This window comes from Pleurodeles waltl, chromosome 8, assembly GCF_031143425.1.
Source record: "Pleurodeles waltl isolate 20211129_DDA chromosome 8, aPleWal1.hap1.20221129, whole genome shotgun sequence".
In the NCBI taxonomy this organism is placed as follows: Eukaryota; Metazoa; Chordata; class Amphibia; order Caudata; family Salamandridae; genus Pleurodeles; species Pleurodeles waltl.
The window spans coordinates 73375161-73393195 of NC_090447.1; the positions used below are offsets into that span (position 1 = coordinate 73375161).

General features: G+C 46.9%; 1 protein-coding gene across 1 annotated transcript in view; it reads left to right on the top strand.

The window, feature by feature from the left end:
• IL18BP (interleukin 18 binding protein) overlaps nt 1–18035 on the top strand; it is a 71473-nt gene that overhangs the window by 4620 nt on the left and 48818 nt on the right. Inside the window, exon 2 of the mRNA XM_069203741.1 lies at nt 15313–15387. Within this exon, the coding sequence (XP_069059842.1) occupies nt 15321–15387 (67 nt within the window). The 5' untranslated portion in view covers nt 15313–15320. The remainder of the gene's footprint in view (nt 1–15312; nt 15388–18035) is intronic.

The following is an 18035-nucleotide window of genomic DNA, read 5'->3' on the forward strand; positions in this document are numbered from 1 at the left end:
ATTTCAGAAATCGCTACTGATTTCAGAAATCGCTTGTATTGGGAACATAGAGGGAAAGGATTGTGGGACCTTTTCACAACCCTAGGCCATGCAGGGGTTAATGTGCCTCTGTTATAACATTGAGCATTTTACTGCTGATGATCTGGGCTTTCCCTGCTGTTGGACCCAAAACTGAACTTAGTGCATCTCTTTAGCACTTGGGCCCCGGGGCAGGGAGGAGGAGTGGTCCTAAGTTCTGAAGGATGGAGGTAGTGTGGGGAAGAGACTCAGAATTCAGTTACAGGTGATATCAGTCAGTATATCCCTCTCCAGCCGGTGCTCTTACTTTGCAAGAGTGAGTTCTTGAATCACGAGCCACAACTATGCAGAGGGCACAAGGCCCCAGTGTTTAATTTGTGCTTGTGGTTTCCGATGCGGAGCACCAGCACTTATTTTTGAGGCCTGACACTTATTTTTTTGCCTCAAGCATTTAACGCAAGCAAAAGACACATATGGGAGAGACAGAGGAAGAGAAAAACGAAAAAGCGTAATAAAGGGAGAAAGTAGAAAGCTGCAAGAGTGGACTGAAGGGGCAGGGAGTGCCTGTAAATGGATTAAAGAGGCCCGAGATGGCTTCGGGATTAAGCTGCCTCAGTATTCTGTGTTCACACATTTAATTGCAGAAGCTGCATATTTAAAAGGAGGGTTTTGGGCACCGGCACCTTTTTATTTACAAATTAGGCACTGCAAGGCCCATCATTATTTCCTGGGGTAACATAGTTGTTGGGAGTGAACCACACTAACTCTAGGCTGCCCCCTGCTGCTTACAGGTAGGAACAATAGAAAGAGCAGTAGTTATTTTGGGAAACGCTCTTAAGCAAGAATGAGGAGTAATTGAATGATCATGGAGAGATTTGATATTCTAGAATGACTTCATGTCCTACTGATATTTGCAAACAGCATAAATGACACGTAAGTCAAAGACAATATTGAATATGATTTTAGTGATATTGGGCCAGATTTACAAAGCAAGGCAGAGAATGGATGGATGAAAAGAGATAGAGAGGAGAGGAAGAGGGTGGGGTTGGTTTGAGCATCTTACCAGGGCTGCTTTGATTCCCAGTCCGGCCCTAGGAAGAGCCAAATGTTAGGATGGTGAGAACACCGGAGTAAGGCAGGAGGAAAGGAAACCTGTTCCACACCATCAATATAGGGAAAGATGACCAAAGGTGGTAGGCTATGTGAGAATTTAATTTTAAAAAGTACAGAACAAAGGCAGTCACTGAGACCCACTGGGGGCCAATGGTCGTGGCGCTACTAGCCGCAAGATTTCAAAGCAGAAGTGTCAGACCTGTCAGCCTTAAGTTGGTCTTCACCCACAGCGTTTGCCCCACCTCTGCTATTTTGACTGCACTTATTGTTGTTGGCCTGAGGACTCTGCACACTTTACCACTGCTAACCAGTGCTAAAATGCTTGTGCTCCTCCCCTAACACATGGTTACATTGACTCATACCCAATTGACATATTTAATTTACTTGTAAGTCCCTTCTAGAGTGGTTTACCATACACCCAGGGCTTGTAAATTAACTGCTACTAGTGGGCCAGAAGCACTTATTGTGCTAGCCACATAAATAGCACCTCCAAACATGTCCCAGTTGTGTCACTGCAACCTGAATGCAGTTTTAAACTACCATGTTTGGACCCGGGGTGGGGGCAGAAACACCCCCCGTGACACCAGGGATAATTATTTTTTCTTTATTTTTTATAGGTGGGGAGTGACCCCCCTTAGTCAAGGGTCGCTCCAGGGGGAGGGGGGGGAATTAATTTTAGCCCATTTCTGTCCCCCTTGGGGGCAGATAGGCCTATTTTTATTAGGCAAATCTGCCCACAACGGGGGCAGAAACAACTAGACACCAGGGAATTTTTTTTTGTGGTTGCAATTGACATGAGGGGAGCGGCCCCTTGGGCAAGGGCCGCTCCCCAGTGGCCAAATTATATTCAGGCCACTTCTGCCCCCAGGGGAAGAAGAAACCCCGTAGACATCAGGTATACATTTTTGTTTTGTTTATTTATTTTGTTTATATGTGGGGAGCGACTCCTTAGGCAATAGGGTCAAAATTACTTTTAGGCCATTTCTGGCTATTTTTATTAGGCCAATCTGCCCACAAAGGTGGCAGAATCTACTAGACACCAGGGATTTCTTTTTTTATATTATTCAATGAGGGGAGCGGACCCTTGGGCAAGGGCTGCTCCCCTGGGGGGCAAATTCTATTTAGGCCATTTCTTCCCCCCTTGGGGGAAGATCAGCCTATTTTTGTCAGGCCGATCTGCCTCCGGGGGGCAGAAACCACTAGGCACTGGGTATTTTTTTTTTGCACCAATTTCACCCAAGGGGAGCGACCCCTTAAGCAAGGGTCACTCACCTGGGTGGTTAATTTATTTTAGGCCATTTCTGCTTCCCTTGGGGGCAGATTGGCCTATTTCTGTTGGGAGGTGGGGTGGCAGAAACCACTTAGGCACCAGGGAATGGTGTGTGTGTGTTTTGTTTGAGGGGGCAGCCCCTTGGGCAAAGGTCGCTCCCCATGGGGGCATATTACTGTTGGCCATATCTGCCACCCTTGGGGGCAGATCGGCCTATTTTTGGAAGGTCCATCTGCCCCCAAGGGGGGCAGAAAGCCCACCAGAGACGAGGGAAGATTTTGTTTTCAAAATAAGAGGTTGGGGTATGGCCATACCCCCACCCCAAATAAATGGGGCCAAATGTGTTCTGCCAACCAATGGGTAGATGGGGCAATTACTCCAGATCCACACCCGGGTGGGGGGGACAGAAAGTCTACTAGATGCCAGTGAATTGAAAAAAAACAAAAAATAGTGGGGTGGTGGCTACCAACCAGTATGAGCCTGGTTATGCCCCCACCCCAACTGAAGGGGGTAACAGTCTTTCAGCTCTCCCCATCACACTAAAACATCTTATCCCATGGCAAGCAAGAGGACATTTGATTATTTTGGGTTTTGGTTTTACATGTGGGCCATGAGAACTTGGCTAGCTCTCAAAATCGTCCCACTTGGAATGGTGGCGGCTGCACTTTTTGGACTTTGGTACGCTGCCATGTAGAAAAATCCACCAGACCTAGACACATCTGAAAACTAAACATCTGGGTGATTTCAGGGTGGTGAGCTTCACATGCACCCTGCACTATTTTCTTACCCACAATGCCCTGCAAACCTCCAACTTTGCTGGAAATCACACATTTTTCCCACATTTTTGTGATATAACCTTCCGGAATCTGCAGGAATCCACAAAATTCCTACCACCCAGCATTGTCTCATTTATACTAATAAAAATTCTGCTGCACTTGTCAGCCTAAAAATGTTTTTTTTTTTTTTTCAAACTGCCCTTTTGGACCCGCTATGGTTCCCCCTCAATTTTGACATGTTTTTGGCTCTTCCCTGTCACGGGCACTTGGCCCACCTACACAAGTGAGGTATCATTTTTACCAGGAGACTGAGGGGAATGGTTGGTGGTAGGAAATGTGTCCCGGTGGGGTTATCCCACATAGAAATGTGGGAAAAATGTGATTTTTTAGCTAAATTTGAGGTTTGCTGAGGATTCACAGTAAGAAAATATTGGGGAATACACGCAAGTCACACCTCCCTGGACTCCCTCGGGTGTCTAGTTTTCACAAATGTCTGGGTTTGGTAAGTTTCCCCAGATGGCTGCTGAGTCCAGGACCACAAACGCAGGTGCCCCGCAAAAATAGGTAGTTTTGTATTTGATAATTTTTATGAAACTGTTTTTATTGACATTTATCCTTTGAGAAACATTGAAAATGATACAACACATCTCACAAAGTCTCCGACAAGATGCCAAATGTGCTCGACCCCCCCCCTCTCAAAAGGGAGAAAGCTTCTCCATACTTATGGGGAACAGAATCACAATGCAATTAAAGCTTGCAACACCTCCCTGCATATACCCCACATGATTGACTGCTGAAGGCACCTTCAGAAGAAGAGACTACACATTAGCCTGGCCTATAAGGAAAGAAATAAATAAAATAAAATAAGATCGGCAATAACATCAAAACTAACATCAACACTTTGGGGCATATTTATACTCTCTTTGCGCCGAATGTGCGTCAAAAAGTTTGACGCACAATCGGCGCAAACACTGCCCCATATTTATACTTTGACGTCCGACCCCGCGGGCGTCAAAGTTCCACCATGTGCGTAATTTTTTAGAAGGGGGAACCAGCCTTGCGTTAATTATATGCAAGGTAGGCATTCCCTTCCAAAAAATGACTTTAAGGCCCGTGCGCCTTATTTATACTGTGATGTCATTTTGACGCACAGGAGGGGGCGGGCCTTAAAAAACGCCGCCCAGCCTGATGGGCGCCGTTTTTTAACGGCTGGGTCAGGGTAGGCGTTAAGGGACCTGTGGGTTCCGAAGGAGCCCAGAGGTGCCCTCCCATGCCCCCAGGGACACCCCCTGCCACCCTTGCCCACCCCAGTAGGACACCCAAGGATGGAGGGACCCATCCTAGGGAAGTTGAGGTAAGTTCAGGTAAGTATTTTTTTTGTGGCATGGGGGGCCTGATTTGTGCCCCCCTACATGCCACTATGCCCAATGACCATGCCCAGGGGACATAAGTCCCCTGGGCATGGCCATTGGGCAAGGAGGCATGACTCCTGTCTTTGCTAAGACAGGAGTAATTTCAGTGGGGGTTGGGCATAAAAAAAAATGGCGCAAATCTGGTTGAGGACAAAATTTTGCCTCAGACCTGACTTGCCCCATTTTTTGACGCCCAAGCTCCATTTTCCCCTACACCGGCGCTGCCTGGTGTGAGTCATTTTTTTTGACGCACACCAGTCAGCTGCGCCGGCTAACGTCATTCAATAAATAAGGCGCCCGCATGGCGCTTTGGAATGGCGTTAGCCGGCGTTAAAATTTTTGACGCACAACTGCGTTGGCGCAATTGTGCGTCAAAAAGTATAAATATGGGCCTTTGTGTCCCGTATTCCTACCATGTATGTTATATAAGCGGGGATTGGGGTCCACAAGGCAAGGCGTGCAGAGGGCCCCAAGACACATCCCCCCCATTCCTCCCCTGAATTACCCCACCTGGACTGAACCCTATAAGTGGAAAAGATGCAGGGCTCTAAGACGTGGACTACAGGTAGTAAGCGGGACGCCCCTGGACAGAAACCTCACCAGGGGATCCCAAATATAGTCAAAACTCCTTCAAGAATTATCCAGCTTGTCAGCTAAGCGCTCCATAGCAAGCCCACGCCAGAGTCTGGAATACCACAATGTCAATGGGGCGGATCCTTTTTCTTCCAGTATGATGCAAGGACAGTCTTAGCTGCTCCCAATGCCAGCCAAAGGATAGAGCAATCACCCTGTGTTTGATGTTGCAGCCCAGGAGCGCGCAGACCCAATAAAACATGGGCCAGTGAAGTTGGATAGGGTGTCCCAGAATCTCTTTTAGATGTGACAGAATTTCCTTCCAAAAGGGCTTAATAATGGGACAGTCCCACCATATATGCCTGAAATCTCCCAACATCCCACAGCCACGCCAACATCTAGCCGATGCCTGAGGAAAGAGTTTCTTAAGCTTCTCCGGGTAAAGATACCAGTTATAAAGAAGTTTATAATGAGCTGCCCTAGTCCCCATGGAATGGTTATATTTGACTATATGCTGAAACAGTCGTGCCCAGAGTCCCTCCTCAACTGGGCCATCTAACGTCCGTTCCCAAAACGCCAAATGACAAGGAGTATACTGTCGTCGTGATGATAACAATAATTTGTATAGTGTGGAAATGCTGCCCCGCTTCAGTCCCCCCTGTTGAACAAATCTCAAAAGGAAGAAGCTCCCTGGTGGCCGCCGCTCTCATATGTGGTTGAGTTACCCAATGGAGTAACTGATTATAGTGGAAGCGCTAGGAGCTGGGAAGATGGAAGTCCCTACAACAATTTTCGAAGGTGCGCACCTGATCCCCATGGAAGAGATCAGCAATCGTAGGACATCTCCCCTCTGTCCACCTATCAAAGGATCCCATTGTGGCTCCAGGAGGGAAGTCTGCGTTATAATGAATTGGGGTATGTGGTGAGGGGAAGGTCGTGAGTCGGAGGGCACTTGTCACCTTGTCCCACACCTTAAGGGTAGTAGCCGTGGGGGTGCTAAGATATGCATTTTTCGGGCAATCACCCCTAGGTTTCCACAACACATCCCACAGTGTCTGCCCCGTCACCGCCCTTTCCATATGCAACCACAGTTTATCTGACTCTCGAAGAGACCACTCTGTTATAATCCAGAGCTGTGCTGCTCTGTAATATAGTAAAAAATCCGGGAGAGCAAGCCCTCCCTTATCCCTGGGGCGTGTTAGCAATTTGTTAGAGAGTCGAGCTATCGTGTTCTGCCAGATAAACTGAGTACACAAGTGGGGCAGTTCAGTAAAATAATCTTGGGGAATATCAATAGGTGGACTTTGGAATAAATATAACAGCCGCGGAAGAACCGTCATCTTAATAGTATTAATGCGGCCTAGCCAAGAGTGCCACAGGATGGACCATCTCTTAAAATCAGTACACAATGGCTTAAGGAGGGGTGGAAAATTTGCCTTAAAGAGGTCTGGCAGCCAAGGAGTGAGCCGAACTCCCAGGTACAAGATGTCTTTTTAGCAAGAGCAAATGGAGAAGCGGGGGCTACCACACTCACTTCTGCAGCCGGAACCGTTAGATTAAGGATATAGGATTTCCCTTTAATCACTTTAAAGCCTGCTGCCTGCTCAAAGCGACTTAGCTCCTCCAATATCGCCCGAAGAGTTTGGCGAGGATTAGTGATAAAAAGTAGAACATCATCCGCAAACAGAGAAATCTTGTGTTGATCGGAGCCAAATTGAACGCCCTGAACACTCAAATCTGCCCTTATCCGGCCGCTTCAGGTTCCACGCTTAGCGCAAAAAGCAACGGAGAAAGCAGGCAACCCTGCCTGGTCCCCCTGGACAAGTAAAAAAATTCGGATATCACTCCATTGACACAAATCCGTGGCCTGGGCCCCGAGTAGTTGCTCATCATCATAGCGATGAACTGGTCCCGAAATCCAAAGCGCCGAAGAGTTGCCACTAAAAAGGACCATTCCACCCGGTCGAAAGCCTTCTCCGCATCTAGGGCCAATAATATAGCTGGGACCTGCTTCTTCTCCACTTTTTCCATCAGATGGATAACCTGTCAGAGCAATCAGATCCTCGGGGTGTGTGCACGTTCCCAACATGTCCACCACTAGGCAGCTCGTAGGCTCTGATAGAATAATCACAGAGACTGAGAGAGTTCAAGCGGGTGAAAAGGGGATTAGGATGGGAACAACTGGGAAGAAGACCTGTAGGAAACAAAAGGTTAGACATACACAATATCAAGATTATATCACATTAATCTTTGCTAGACTATAATTCCAATAATTGTCATGATGTAACCATGGACAACTTAAGCATGGACAAAATAACTAGGCCTTAAAACACCTGGATTCCTGGGAAGGAATCAAGCATGATTAATACAACTTCTCAAAAGAATCTCTTAATGAAAAGTTACATATTGACTAGGAACACAAGAACCTTCTAGAATTATGTTTTCAAAATCAAACATAGGGGGTCATTCTGACCCTGGCGGCCGGCGGTTTGCTGGCGGGAACACCGCCAACAGGCTGGCGGTGTCCCGCCAGCAAGTATGATCGTGGCGGAAAAGCCACGGCCATACCGCCGGCCCCTCCATTTTCCCGCTAGGTCTCCGCCTGGCGGGCATAATCCCCAGGGCAGCGGTGCAAGCACCGCTGCCCTGGGGATTATGAGTCCCCTACCGCCAGTCTGTCCATGGCGGTAGACACCGCCATGGAAAGGATGGCGGTAAGGGGACGCACGGGGCCCCTGGGGGCCCCTGCACTGCCCATGCACTTGGTATGGGCAGTGCAGGGGCCCCCAGGCGTAGCCCCGTTGCGCATTTCACTGCCCAAATACCGAAGAGTAGGCTCTGAAAAAATATTTTTATTGACATTCACAAAGGGGAAGGGGTCCGATGGGGACCCCTTCCCTTTTGCAAATGTGCTACCATCCACTTCAAGTGGATGGTAACTGCGACTTGGTTTGCGACCGCATTCGCGGTCCCAAAGCAACTCTGCATGGCGATGCGGTCGCAAATAGGAAGGGAACACCTTGCTACATCTAGCCCCTAGCTCTCACCATAAAAAAAAGAGCCGGAGGACATGCAGAATCAAAAAACAGCTTCCAGAGCCGAGACCGGTGGATCAATCCTCCTAACCGTGTTCATGGCTGGCCTGCTTCAGGAAAGTTCCATGGAGATGAACACCAGGCGCCATCTTGGGGTCAGGCATCTAGAACAGGCAGGCCCCAGTAAGAAAAAATTAGCCCCAACAATCAAGTTGCAGGGGGCCTACTGCCTCCCCCCCGGGGTCCATAAGGGGGGGTGCACAGCCTGCCCAACCGAGGCCTTCCTTGCAGCTCCCGGCCGAAGCGCAGCGCTGGGTCTCCCAATCTGCTCCCCAAGATCAAACAAAAGTGAAAAAATGAAAAAGCGCCCACGCGTCTCCACTTGCCCGGCCGCTCGTTTAAAGTAAGGCGGCTCCCCACCTCCAGCCGCGTCTCCGCCATCTTCGGCTGCTCAGCCCACCTAGAGGGGTCCCCCTCACCTCACTTCAGCCCGCTCGATTCTTCGGTCTCACTGCATCTCCGGGGAGCCCGTTTGACCCACGGCTCCCCCCAGACAACAGCTATAAGGGGACCGAAGGTGCGGGCTGTGTCGGCCATGTTGGCTGGCCCCGCCCCTGTATATGATCATTTTGATGTGTCCAGATAGTGTTTTGTGGCATTTCCAGTCATGAGCACTAGGCCTACCCACACAAGTGAGGTACCATTTATGTCAGGAGACTTAGGGGAACGCTGGGTGGGAGGACATTTGTGGCTCCTCTCAGATTCCAGAACTTTCTGTCCCGAAATGTCAGGAAACAGTGTTTTCTTCGGCAAAATTTTGAGGTTTGCAAAAGATTCTGGGTAACAAAACCTGGTGAGAGCCCCACAAGTCACCTCATCTTCGATTCCCCTAGGTGTCTAGTTTTAAAAAATGTGCAGGTTTGGTAGGTTTCTCTAGGTGACGGCTGAGCTAGAGGCCAAAATCCACAGCTAGGCACTTTGCAAAAAACAGGCCTGTTTTCTTTGGGAAAATGTGATGTGTCCATGTTGTGTTTTGGGGTGTTTCCTGTTGCGGGCGCTAGGCCTACCCACACAAGTGAGGTACCATTTTTATCGGGAGACTTGAGGGATCACTGGGTGGAAGAAAATTTGTGGCTCCTCTCAGATTCCAGAACTTTCTGTCACCGAAATGAGAGGAAATGGTGTTTTTTTGGCCAAATTTTGAGGTTTGCAAAGGATTCTGGGTAACAGAACCTGATGAGAGCCCCACAAGTCACCCCATCTTGGATTCTCCTAGGTGTCTAGTTTTCAAAACTGCACAGGTTTGCTAGGTTTCCCTAGGGGCCGGCTGAGCTAGAGGCCAAAATCCACAACTAGGCACTTTGCAAAAAACAGGTCTGTTTTTTTTGGGGGAAAATGGGATGTGTCCACGTTGTGTTTTGGGGCATATCATGTCGCGGGCGCTAGGCCTACCCACACAAGTGAGGTACATTTTTTTATCGGGAGACTTAGGGGAATGCTGGGTGGAAGGAAATGTGTGGCTCCTCTCAGATTCCAGAACTTTCTGTCACCGAAATTTGAGGAAAAAGTGTTTTCTTCTGCCAGATTTTGAGGTTTGCAAAGGATTCTGGGTAACAGAACCTGGAGAGAGCCCCACAAGTCACCCCATCTGTTATTCCCCTGGGTGTCTAGTTTTAAAAAATGTGCAGGTTTGGTAGGTTTCCCTAGGTGCCGGCTGACCTAGAGGCCAAAATCTACAGCTAGGCACTTTGCAAAAAACACGTCAGATTTCAATGTAAAAATGTGATGTGTCGATATTGCGTTTCCTGTCGCAAGCATTAGGCCTAACCACGCAAGTGAGGTACCATTTTTATCGGGAGACTTGGGGCAACACAGAATAGCAAAACAAGTGTTATTGCACCTTCTCTTTCTCTACATTTTTTCCTTCCAAATGTAAGAAAGTGCCTCTAATTTACATGGTACTATGGGGACCCCGGAGTTCAGAGATGTGCAAATAACCACTGCTTTTCAACCCCTTATCTTGTGCCCATTTCGGAAATACAAAGGTTTTTTTTATACCTATTTTTGACTCATTATATTTCACCACATGAATTTATGTATACCCGGTATAGAATGAAAACCCATCGCAGGGTGCAGCTCATTTACTGGATCTGGGTACCTAGGGTTCTTGATGAACCTACAAGCCCTATATATCCCCGCAACCAGAAGAGTCCAGCAGATGTAACGGTATATTGCTTTCGAAAATCTGACATAGCAGGAAAAAAGTTACAGAGTAAACCATGGAGAAAAATGGCTGTTTTTTTCACCTCAATTTCAATATGTTTTTTATTTCAGATGTTATTTTCTGTAGGAAAACCTTGTAGGATCCACACAAATGACCCCTTGGTGAATTCTGAATTTTTTCTACTTTTCAGAAATGTTTAGCTATCTGGGATTCAGCATTGGTTTCACACCCATTTCTGTCACTAACTGGAAGGAGGCTAAAAGCACAAAAAATAGTAAAAATGGGGTATGCCCCAGTAAAATGCCAAAATTGTGTTGAAAAATGTGGTTTTCTGATTGGAGTCTGCCTGTTCCTGAAAGCTGGGAAGCTGGTGATTTTAGCACCACAAACCCTTTGTTGATGCCATTTTCAGGGGAAAAAACACAACCCTTCTTCTGCAGCACTTTTTTTCATTTAAAAAAAAAAAAAAAACGAAATTTTTGCTGTATTTTCGCACATTTCTTGGTCTCCTTCAGGGGAACCCACAAAGTCTGGGTACCTCTAGAATCCCTAGTATGTTGGGAAAAGAAGGACGCAAATTTGGCATGGGTAGCTTATGTGGAAAAAAGTTAGTAGGGCCTAAGCGCAAACTGCCCCAAACAGCCAAAATAGGCTTGGCACCTGAGGGGGAAAAGTCCTGGCAGCGAAGGGGTTAAAGAACGTGTGCAGATGTAAGAGAAAACAATTTCCCCAAATTACTACTGAAGTGGGAGCAAATTGCATTCCCACTGTCTAGGTGTCCAGATACCCCCAAGAAAAAGACCTGCTGGGGGCAACCTAATTAAAGCAGCATAAAGCATACACATGTCAATGACCCTCTGGAAGCACTTGTCACTGTCAGCAATGGGTAGAACAGCATTACAAAGATGGAAATATTACTAGGATGGGCATAGTACTTTGCAACCATCCCTTTGTTCCAGCCAAGGTTTTTTTTGGGAAAAACAATGTCTTACTCGCCACTTTCACTCGGGGAGGCAAAAGGCACAAAACAGCATTGCATGAGTTGCAACACCTAATGACGGGGCAGCCTGAGCACCCAGAGCACAGAACTGTATTATCTAGCAGCATAGCTGAAGTGGGTGGCAAGATGGCCAAGGGGTGGCGACTCCATGGCTATTCCATGGAGCAACAGTACATGCAAGGCAAAGCATTTCAGCTATGACGACAATGTTGACGTGCATATTTATGAGAAACAGAGTGAACAAGCATTGGCAAAGTCTCAGCGACAAGAGTAGTTGGCTTTGGCAATGTTTTGTAGCCATGTGTAAGGAAATGCCCCCTTGGCATGGTTACCCCCTGACTTTTTGCCTTTGCTGATGCCAAGTTATGATTTGAAAGTGTGCTGAGGCCTGCTAATCAGGCCTCAGCACCAGTGTTCTTTCCCTAACCTGTACCTTTGTCTCCACAATTGGCTCACCCTGGCATCCAGGTAAGTCCCTTGTAACTGGTACCCCTGGTACCAAGGGCCCTGATGCCAGGGAAGGTCTCTAAGCATTGCAGCATGTCTTATGCCACCCTGGGGACCCCTCACTCAGCACATGCACACTGCTTGCCAGCTTGTGTGTGCTGGTGGGGAGAAAATGACTATATCGACATGGCACTCCCCTCAGGGTGCCATGCCAACCTCACACTGCCTATGGCATAGATAAGTCACCTCTCTAGCAGGCCTTACAGCCGTAAGGCATGATGCACTATACCACAGGTGAGGGCATAGGTGCATGAGCACTATGCCCCTACAGTGTCTAAGCAAATCCTTAGACATTGTAAGTGCAGGGTAGCCATAAAAGTATATGGTCTGGGGGTCTGTCATACACGAACTCCACAGCACCATAATGGCTACACTGAAAACTGGGGGTATCAAACTTCTCAGCACAATAAATGCACACTGATGCCAGTGTACATTGTATTGTAAAATACACCCAGAGGGCATATTAGAGATGCCCCCTGAAAACATACCTGACTTCCAGTGTGGGCTGACTAGTTTTGCCAGCCTGCCACACACAAGACATGTTGCTGGCCACATGGGGAGAGGGCCTTTGTCACTCTGTGGCTAGTAACAAATCCTGTCATTGGTGGAGGTGGTTCTCACCTCCCCCTGCAGGGACTGTAACACCTGGGGATGAGCCTCAAAGGCTCACCCCCTTTGTTACAGCGCCACAGGGCATCCCAGCTAGTGGAGATGCCCGCCCCCTCCGGCCACAGCCCCACTTTTGGCAGCAAGGCCGGAGGAGATAATGAGAAAAACAAGGAGAAGTCACTGGCCAGACAGGACAACCCCTAAGGTGTCCTGAGCTGAGGTGACTCTGACTTTTAGAAATCCTCCATCTTGCAGATGGAGGATTCCCCCAATAGGATCAGGGAGGAGGCACAAATTGGCTACTAATCCCCCAGACCTAAACACACCCCTAAATTGAGTATTTAGGGGCCCCCAGAACCTAGGAAAATAGATTCCTGCAACCTGAAAACGAAGGACTGCTGACCTGAAGCCCTGCAGAGAAGACGGAGACACCACCTGCTTTGGCCCCAGCCCTACCGGCCTGTCTCCCCACTTCAAGAAAAACTGCAACAGCGATGCATCCCCCAGGGCCCAGCGACCTCTGAAGCCTCAGAGGACTACCCTGCATTTAAAAGGACCAAGAGACTCCCGAGGACAGCAGCCCTGTTCCACAAAGACTGAAACTTGCAACAAAGAAACAACTTTTAAATGACTCCACGTTTCCCGCCGTAAGCATGAGACTTTCCACTCTGCACCCGACACCCCCGGCTCGACCTGCGTAGAAACAACACTACAGGGAGGACTACCCGGCGACTGCGAGCCCGTAAGTAGCCAGAGTTGACCCCCCTGAGCCTCCACAGCGACGCCTGCAGAGGGAATCCAGAGGCTCCCCCTGACCGCGACTGCCTACTTCAAAGAACCCGACGCCTGGTAAAGACACTGCACCCACAGCCCCCATGACCTGAAGGATCTGACCCCCAGGTGGCCCTCTCCCTTGCCCAGGTGGTGGCTACCCCGAGTAGCCCCCTCCCTTGCCTGCCTGCTTCGCTGAAGAGACCCCTGGGTCTCCCGTTGAAACCTATTGTAAACCCGACGCCTGTTTGCACTCTGCACCCGGCCGCCCCAGTGCCGCTGAAGGTGTACTTTTTGTGCTGACTTGTGCCCCCCCCGGTGCCCTACAAAAAACCCCTGGTCTGCCCTCTGAAGTCGCAGGTACTTACCTACTGGCAGACTGGAACCGGGGCACCCCCTTCTCCATTGAAGCGTTATGGGCACCACTTTCACCTCTGCACCTGACCGGACCTGAGCTGCTGGTGTGGTAACTTTGGGGTTGCCCTGAACTCCCAACGGTGGGCTACCTTGGACCCAACTTTGAACCCTGTAGGTGTTTTACTTACCTGCAAAACTAACCAATACTTACTTCCCCCAGGAACTGTTGAAAATTGCAGTGTCTAGTTTTAAAATAGCTTATTGACATTTTTTGCAAAAACTGTACATGATATTGTGTTCCTAAGATACCTGAGTGAAATACCTTTCATTTGAAGTATTACTTGTAAATCTTGAACCTGTGGTTCTTAAAATAAACTAAGAAAATATATTTTTCTATATAAAAACCTATTGGCCTGGAATTGTCTTTGAGTGTGCGCCCCTCATTTATTGCCTGTGTGTGTACAACAAATGCTTAACACTACCCTCTGATAAGCCTACTGCTCGACCACACTACCACAAAATAGAGAATTAGAATTTTCTCTTTTTGCCACTATCTTACCTCTAATGGGAACCCTTGGACTCTGTGCATGCTATTTCTTACTTTGAAATAGTTCATACAGAGCCAACTTCCTACATTATGTTGACGTGCATATTTATGAGAAACAGAGTGAACAAGCATTGGCAAAGTCAATAGGTCTCACCGACGAAAGTAGTTGGATTTGGCAATGTTTTGTAGCCATGTTGTAGTGCAATGCAGCCGCTGTGCTGCATTGCTAACACAAATTTTAAAAAGTGTTATGGTGTGGCCCTGGGCAGCAAGGGAGGGAAGGAGGGTGAGAGAGAAGGACACAGGTGAGGGAATAGGACAGCCTGGAGGAGATGGGGAGCACACAAGCGACGGAGGCGGGCGGGGCTCTGGGAACTAGCCAGGCAACTGAGGGTGATCAGGAGGGGCTGGGACAAGCACACAGACAACTGAGAGTGGGCAGGGGATACACACGTACAAAGGAGGGTGTATGGGAGCTGCTGGGCAAAACACACTGACAACCAAGCACTGGGCTTGGGGATTGGAGCAAGCATACAGGCAACAGATGGAGGGTAGGCAGGAGGGACAGAAGTGGAAAACGAAGGGCGAGAAATCACGAGGGAGACAGCTGAAAAACACACACTCTTATAGAGTGTTTAAATAAAAAGAAAAAGGTAGCCCCTAAAAATGAACAGTGGAAGGACACAAACGATGCATGCATGCTCCAGGGGAAGGACAAACTCACGAAGAAGAAGGAAGGCTACAGAAGCAGATTAAAAAGAAGCAAGCAAATGAGAGTGACAATGATGCCGACCAATGGTAAGCAATGCGTGACCTCAAAGCCCTGTGTAAGGCAACAAAAGACCTCACTCACAAGCTAAAAACCAGACCAGGGATAGACATGGGTGAATAATATTGGTGAAAAAAAGAACGTGTTCCAGAGAGTGGGTTGGTTGGAGAACTGGGTAGGTTTCATATGCCAGGTGGCACTTACCTCGCATCAGTGTCTCTAGTATGTAAGAGGCATACTCCAAGCTGTAAACCTCACTCTTCTGTAGTGGGCAAGATCAGAAGCTGTCAATCTACCTCCAAATGCCTAACTGTGTCTTCCCATCTTCTAGGCTACACAATGCTTCTCTCTCTTGGCCTGATGCTCCTGGTGGCAGCTTGCAGTGGCGCTCCCTCCAGTGGTTCAGGTAAGGGATGGGGTTTGCACAAACATGTTACTTAAAGACGATTTGGGTGTCTCTCCCACCGTCATAAGCTATATTCATGCCAGTAGCACTCTTCTTAGGCAGCCATCATGAGACGTCTCCAGGATTCTCACCCTTGTGAGAGACAGTCATTTATGTCCATGTTGACAGGGAGTAAAGACCTCCTGTGATATCAGTCAATCCATGTATCTGTGAAGCCAGGAGAGTCCTTCAGAGTGGCTCCTGATTTCCCTGATATTGATGCTACATGTCCTTGCATGTCAACACATTACTCCATGAAATCTGCACCAATGTTGAGGAGGGAGGTCTTCTGAAATGGTTATGCTACGGGTGGCATGGTGGACAACAAAACAACAGATTGAACCCAGATCTTTGTGACTGAGGGTGAATGTTTGCATTGTTCAGCATTCCGTCCATCATCTGTTCCTTTTGCTTTTGAGGAAAAGTGAGGCAACTAAGGTGGCAATCCCAGGTGCTCCTAATTTTAAACTCTATACCCATGATCTGGTACTATATCTTCAATCTAATATTAAAGTAATTAATTAACTTCTTGATACACTATCATCCTTTACTGCGCTTGTAAGGTACAAGGTTGACACTACTAGAAAGGAAATTCTACTTTTTAATACCAATGTTCACTCACTACCTCAGCGTCTGAAGACAATTTATTAGAAAAAAAACAACCAGGTACCTAGGGATTTGGGTTTCCAAAAAGTATAAAGATGTATATAAACTAAATTATACTCCACCTTATCCATAAGAATAAGTACATGCTGACCACGTGGGAGAAGTTACTGATCTCAATTATAGGGTGAGTAGCAATGGTTAAAATACATATACTGCCTCTTTTAAAATTTTGACTTACACTGATTCAATGCTACTTAACTAATATTTTTTTTCATAAAATCATTTCAGAAGTAAATAGCTTTATCTGGACTAAACATCAACCATGGTTAAGTCCAAGAATGTTAAATCTCCGATGGGAAGGAGGAGGGCTGGATCGCCCCGACTGACAAAAATATTATGTTGCAACTTTTGTAATAACAAATGCTAGATTTTATAACACAACTGGTCCAATTTATTTGCAATTATTTCATAGAAGGGATTGAAAAGCAGGAATTTTCCCTATCATTATCACCCTATTCCTCGTATTTGAAATCCCAAATTAATTAGATTCAGCGCTATAGTCATCTTCAACAAAAACAAATACAACCTGGGCGGTCCCTCAAAATCCCAGTGGTACATGCAGTAACTCCACTCAAACTGATATGCCCCCAGGATCTCCAAGGAAAAATAAGGAAATGATCTGGGAAAATTATAGGATTGGTTCATTAACAACAAACTAATGCCCGACGAAACCGTTCAAATTAAGAAACACCATGTTCGTGGGCAGAAAATAAATGTTCCTATTTGCAAATTTGCTATGTATTGTACAAATAATTTCCTCTACATATTGATGTTTCGAGAGGAACAATTGAGGATTTGTTTAATCCATCAAAAACTTCTAGGAAGTTAGGTCAATGGGTGTGGAGGCTGCAGAGTTGCCAAAACAACTTCAAAAAGCTGTTCGGAGTGATGCAAAAAAAGACAAAAAGAAACTGGTATAAATTGGATCCAGAAAAAATGGGGAAAATATCCTTCATTAATCTCAGGAGGTTCAGAGGACCCAGTTTCAAGCCAATGCACTATGCACAATAGCTGGAATTTGTATACTCCAATACGACTACATAAGTGGAACACAAGTATTACAAATCATAGTCCTTGAAGTCTTGAATGTGAAACTTTGGTCCCTCTGATTTGGGATGGTCTCATGAGTAAAGGAATTTTGGCAAAAAGTTACAACATAGGTTCAGAATTCGATTGAAGTTCTTATTCTACCGGATGTAAGATTGATTCTTTTGGGTAGCTTCAGACATTTGGGGCTAAGACCAAGAGGTGTCCGAACCTGGTGGTTTATATCGATTTTAATAGCTTGGTTCTCGATCACGACTTATTGGAAAGCAAGCGAACCTCTAGAGGTTCAAAGGTGGCTTACCAAGATTTGTATGGTACATGTCAAATAAAATGTATATGCAAAAAGGGTGAGTAAGTGAAAAAAAAACTTTTCGGAAAGACATGGAGGTACTCTGTACAATTTAAAAAGGTAACTATTTGAGTTTGGCAACAGCTACAGCATGAACTGTTCGTGGCTTGAAATGTTATCTTTGATGGTTTTGAGGTTTATGTTACTTTCTTTGTTTACTGTGTATTTATCAGGAAATCTAATAAAAAGAAAAAAGAACATCTTCAAATTTTTGACGTACAAGCATGAGCACCTGGTCCCATCACACATCCACTAAATATGACTATCTGGTTGGCCTATCCTGCTCCCACATGAATGAGGGATAGTGCCTCCATGTGCTTCTTCCTCCCTATCTATGCAGGTTCTTGCCTATCTGGATTCACATTGGCCCCCAGCCGTACTATTGGTCAAATTATAACAGGTAAAACCACAGTGGACTATGAGGTATGGAGGCTGAAAGAGTTGGCTGCTGATTGATTGATGACACTTACATAGCACAATCTATGGACTCGTCTCTTAGTGCGAGGATTCCTACTTTCCCTGTGGGCATCAGAAGTGTTTAGGTGAC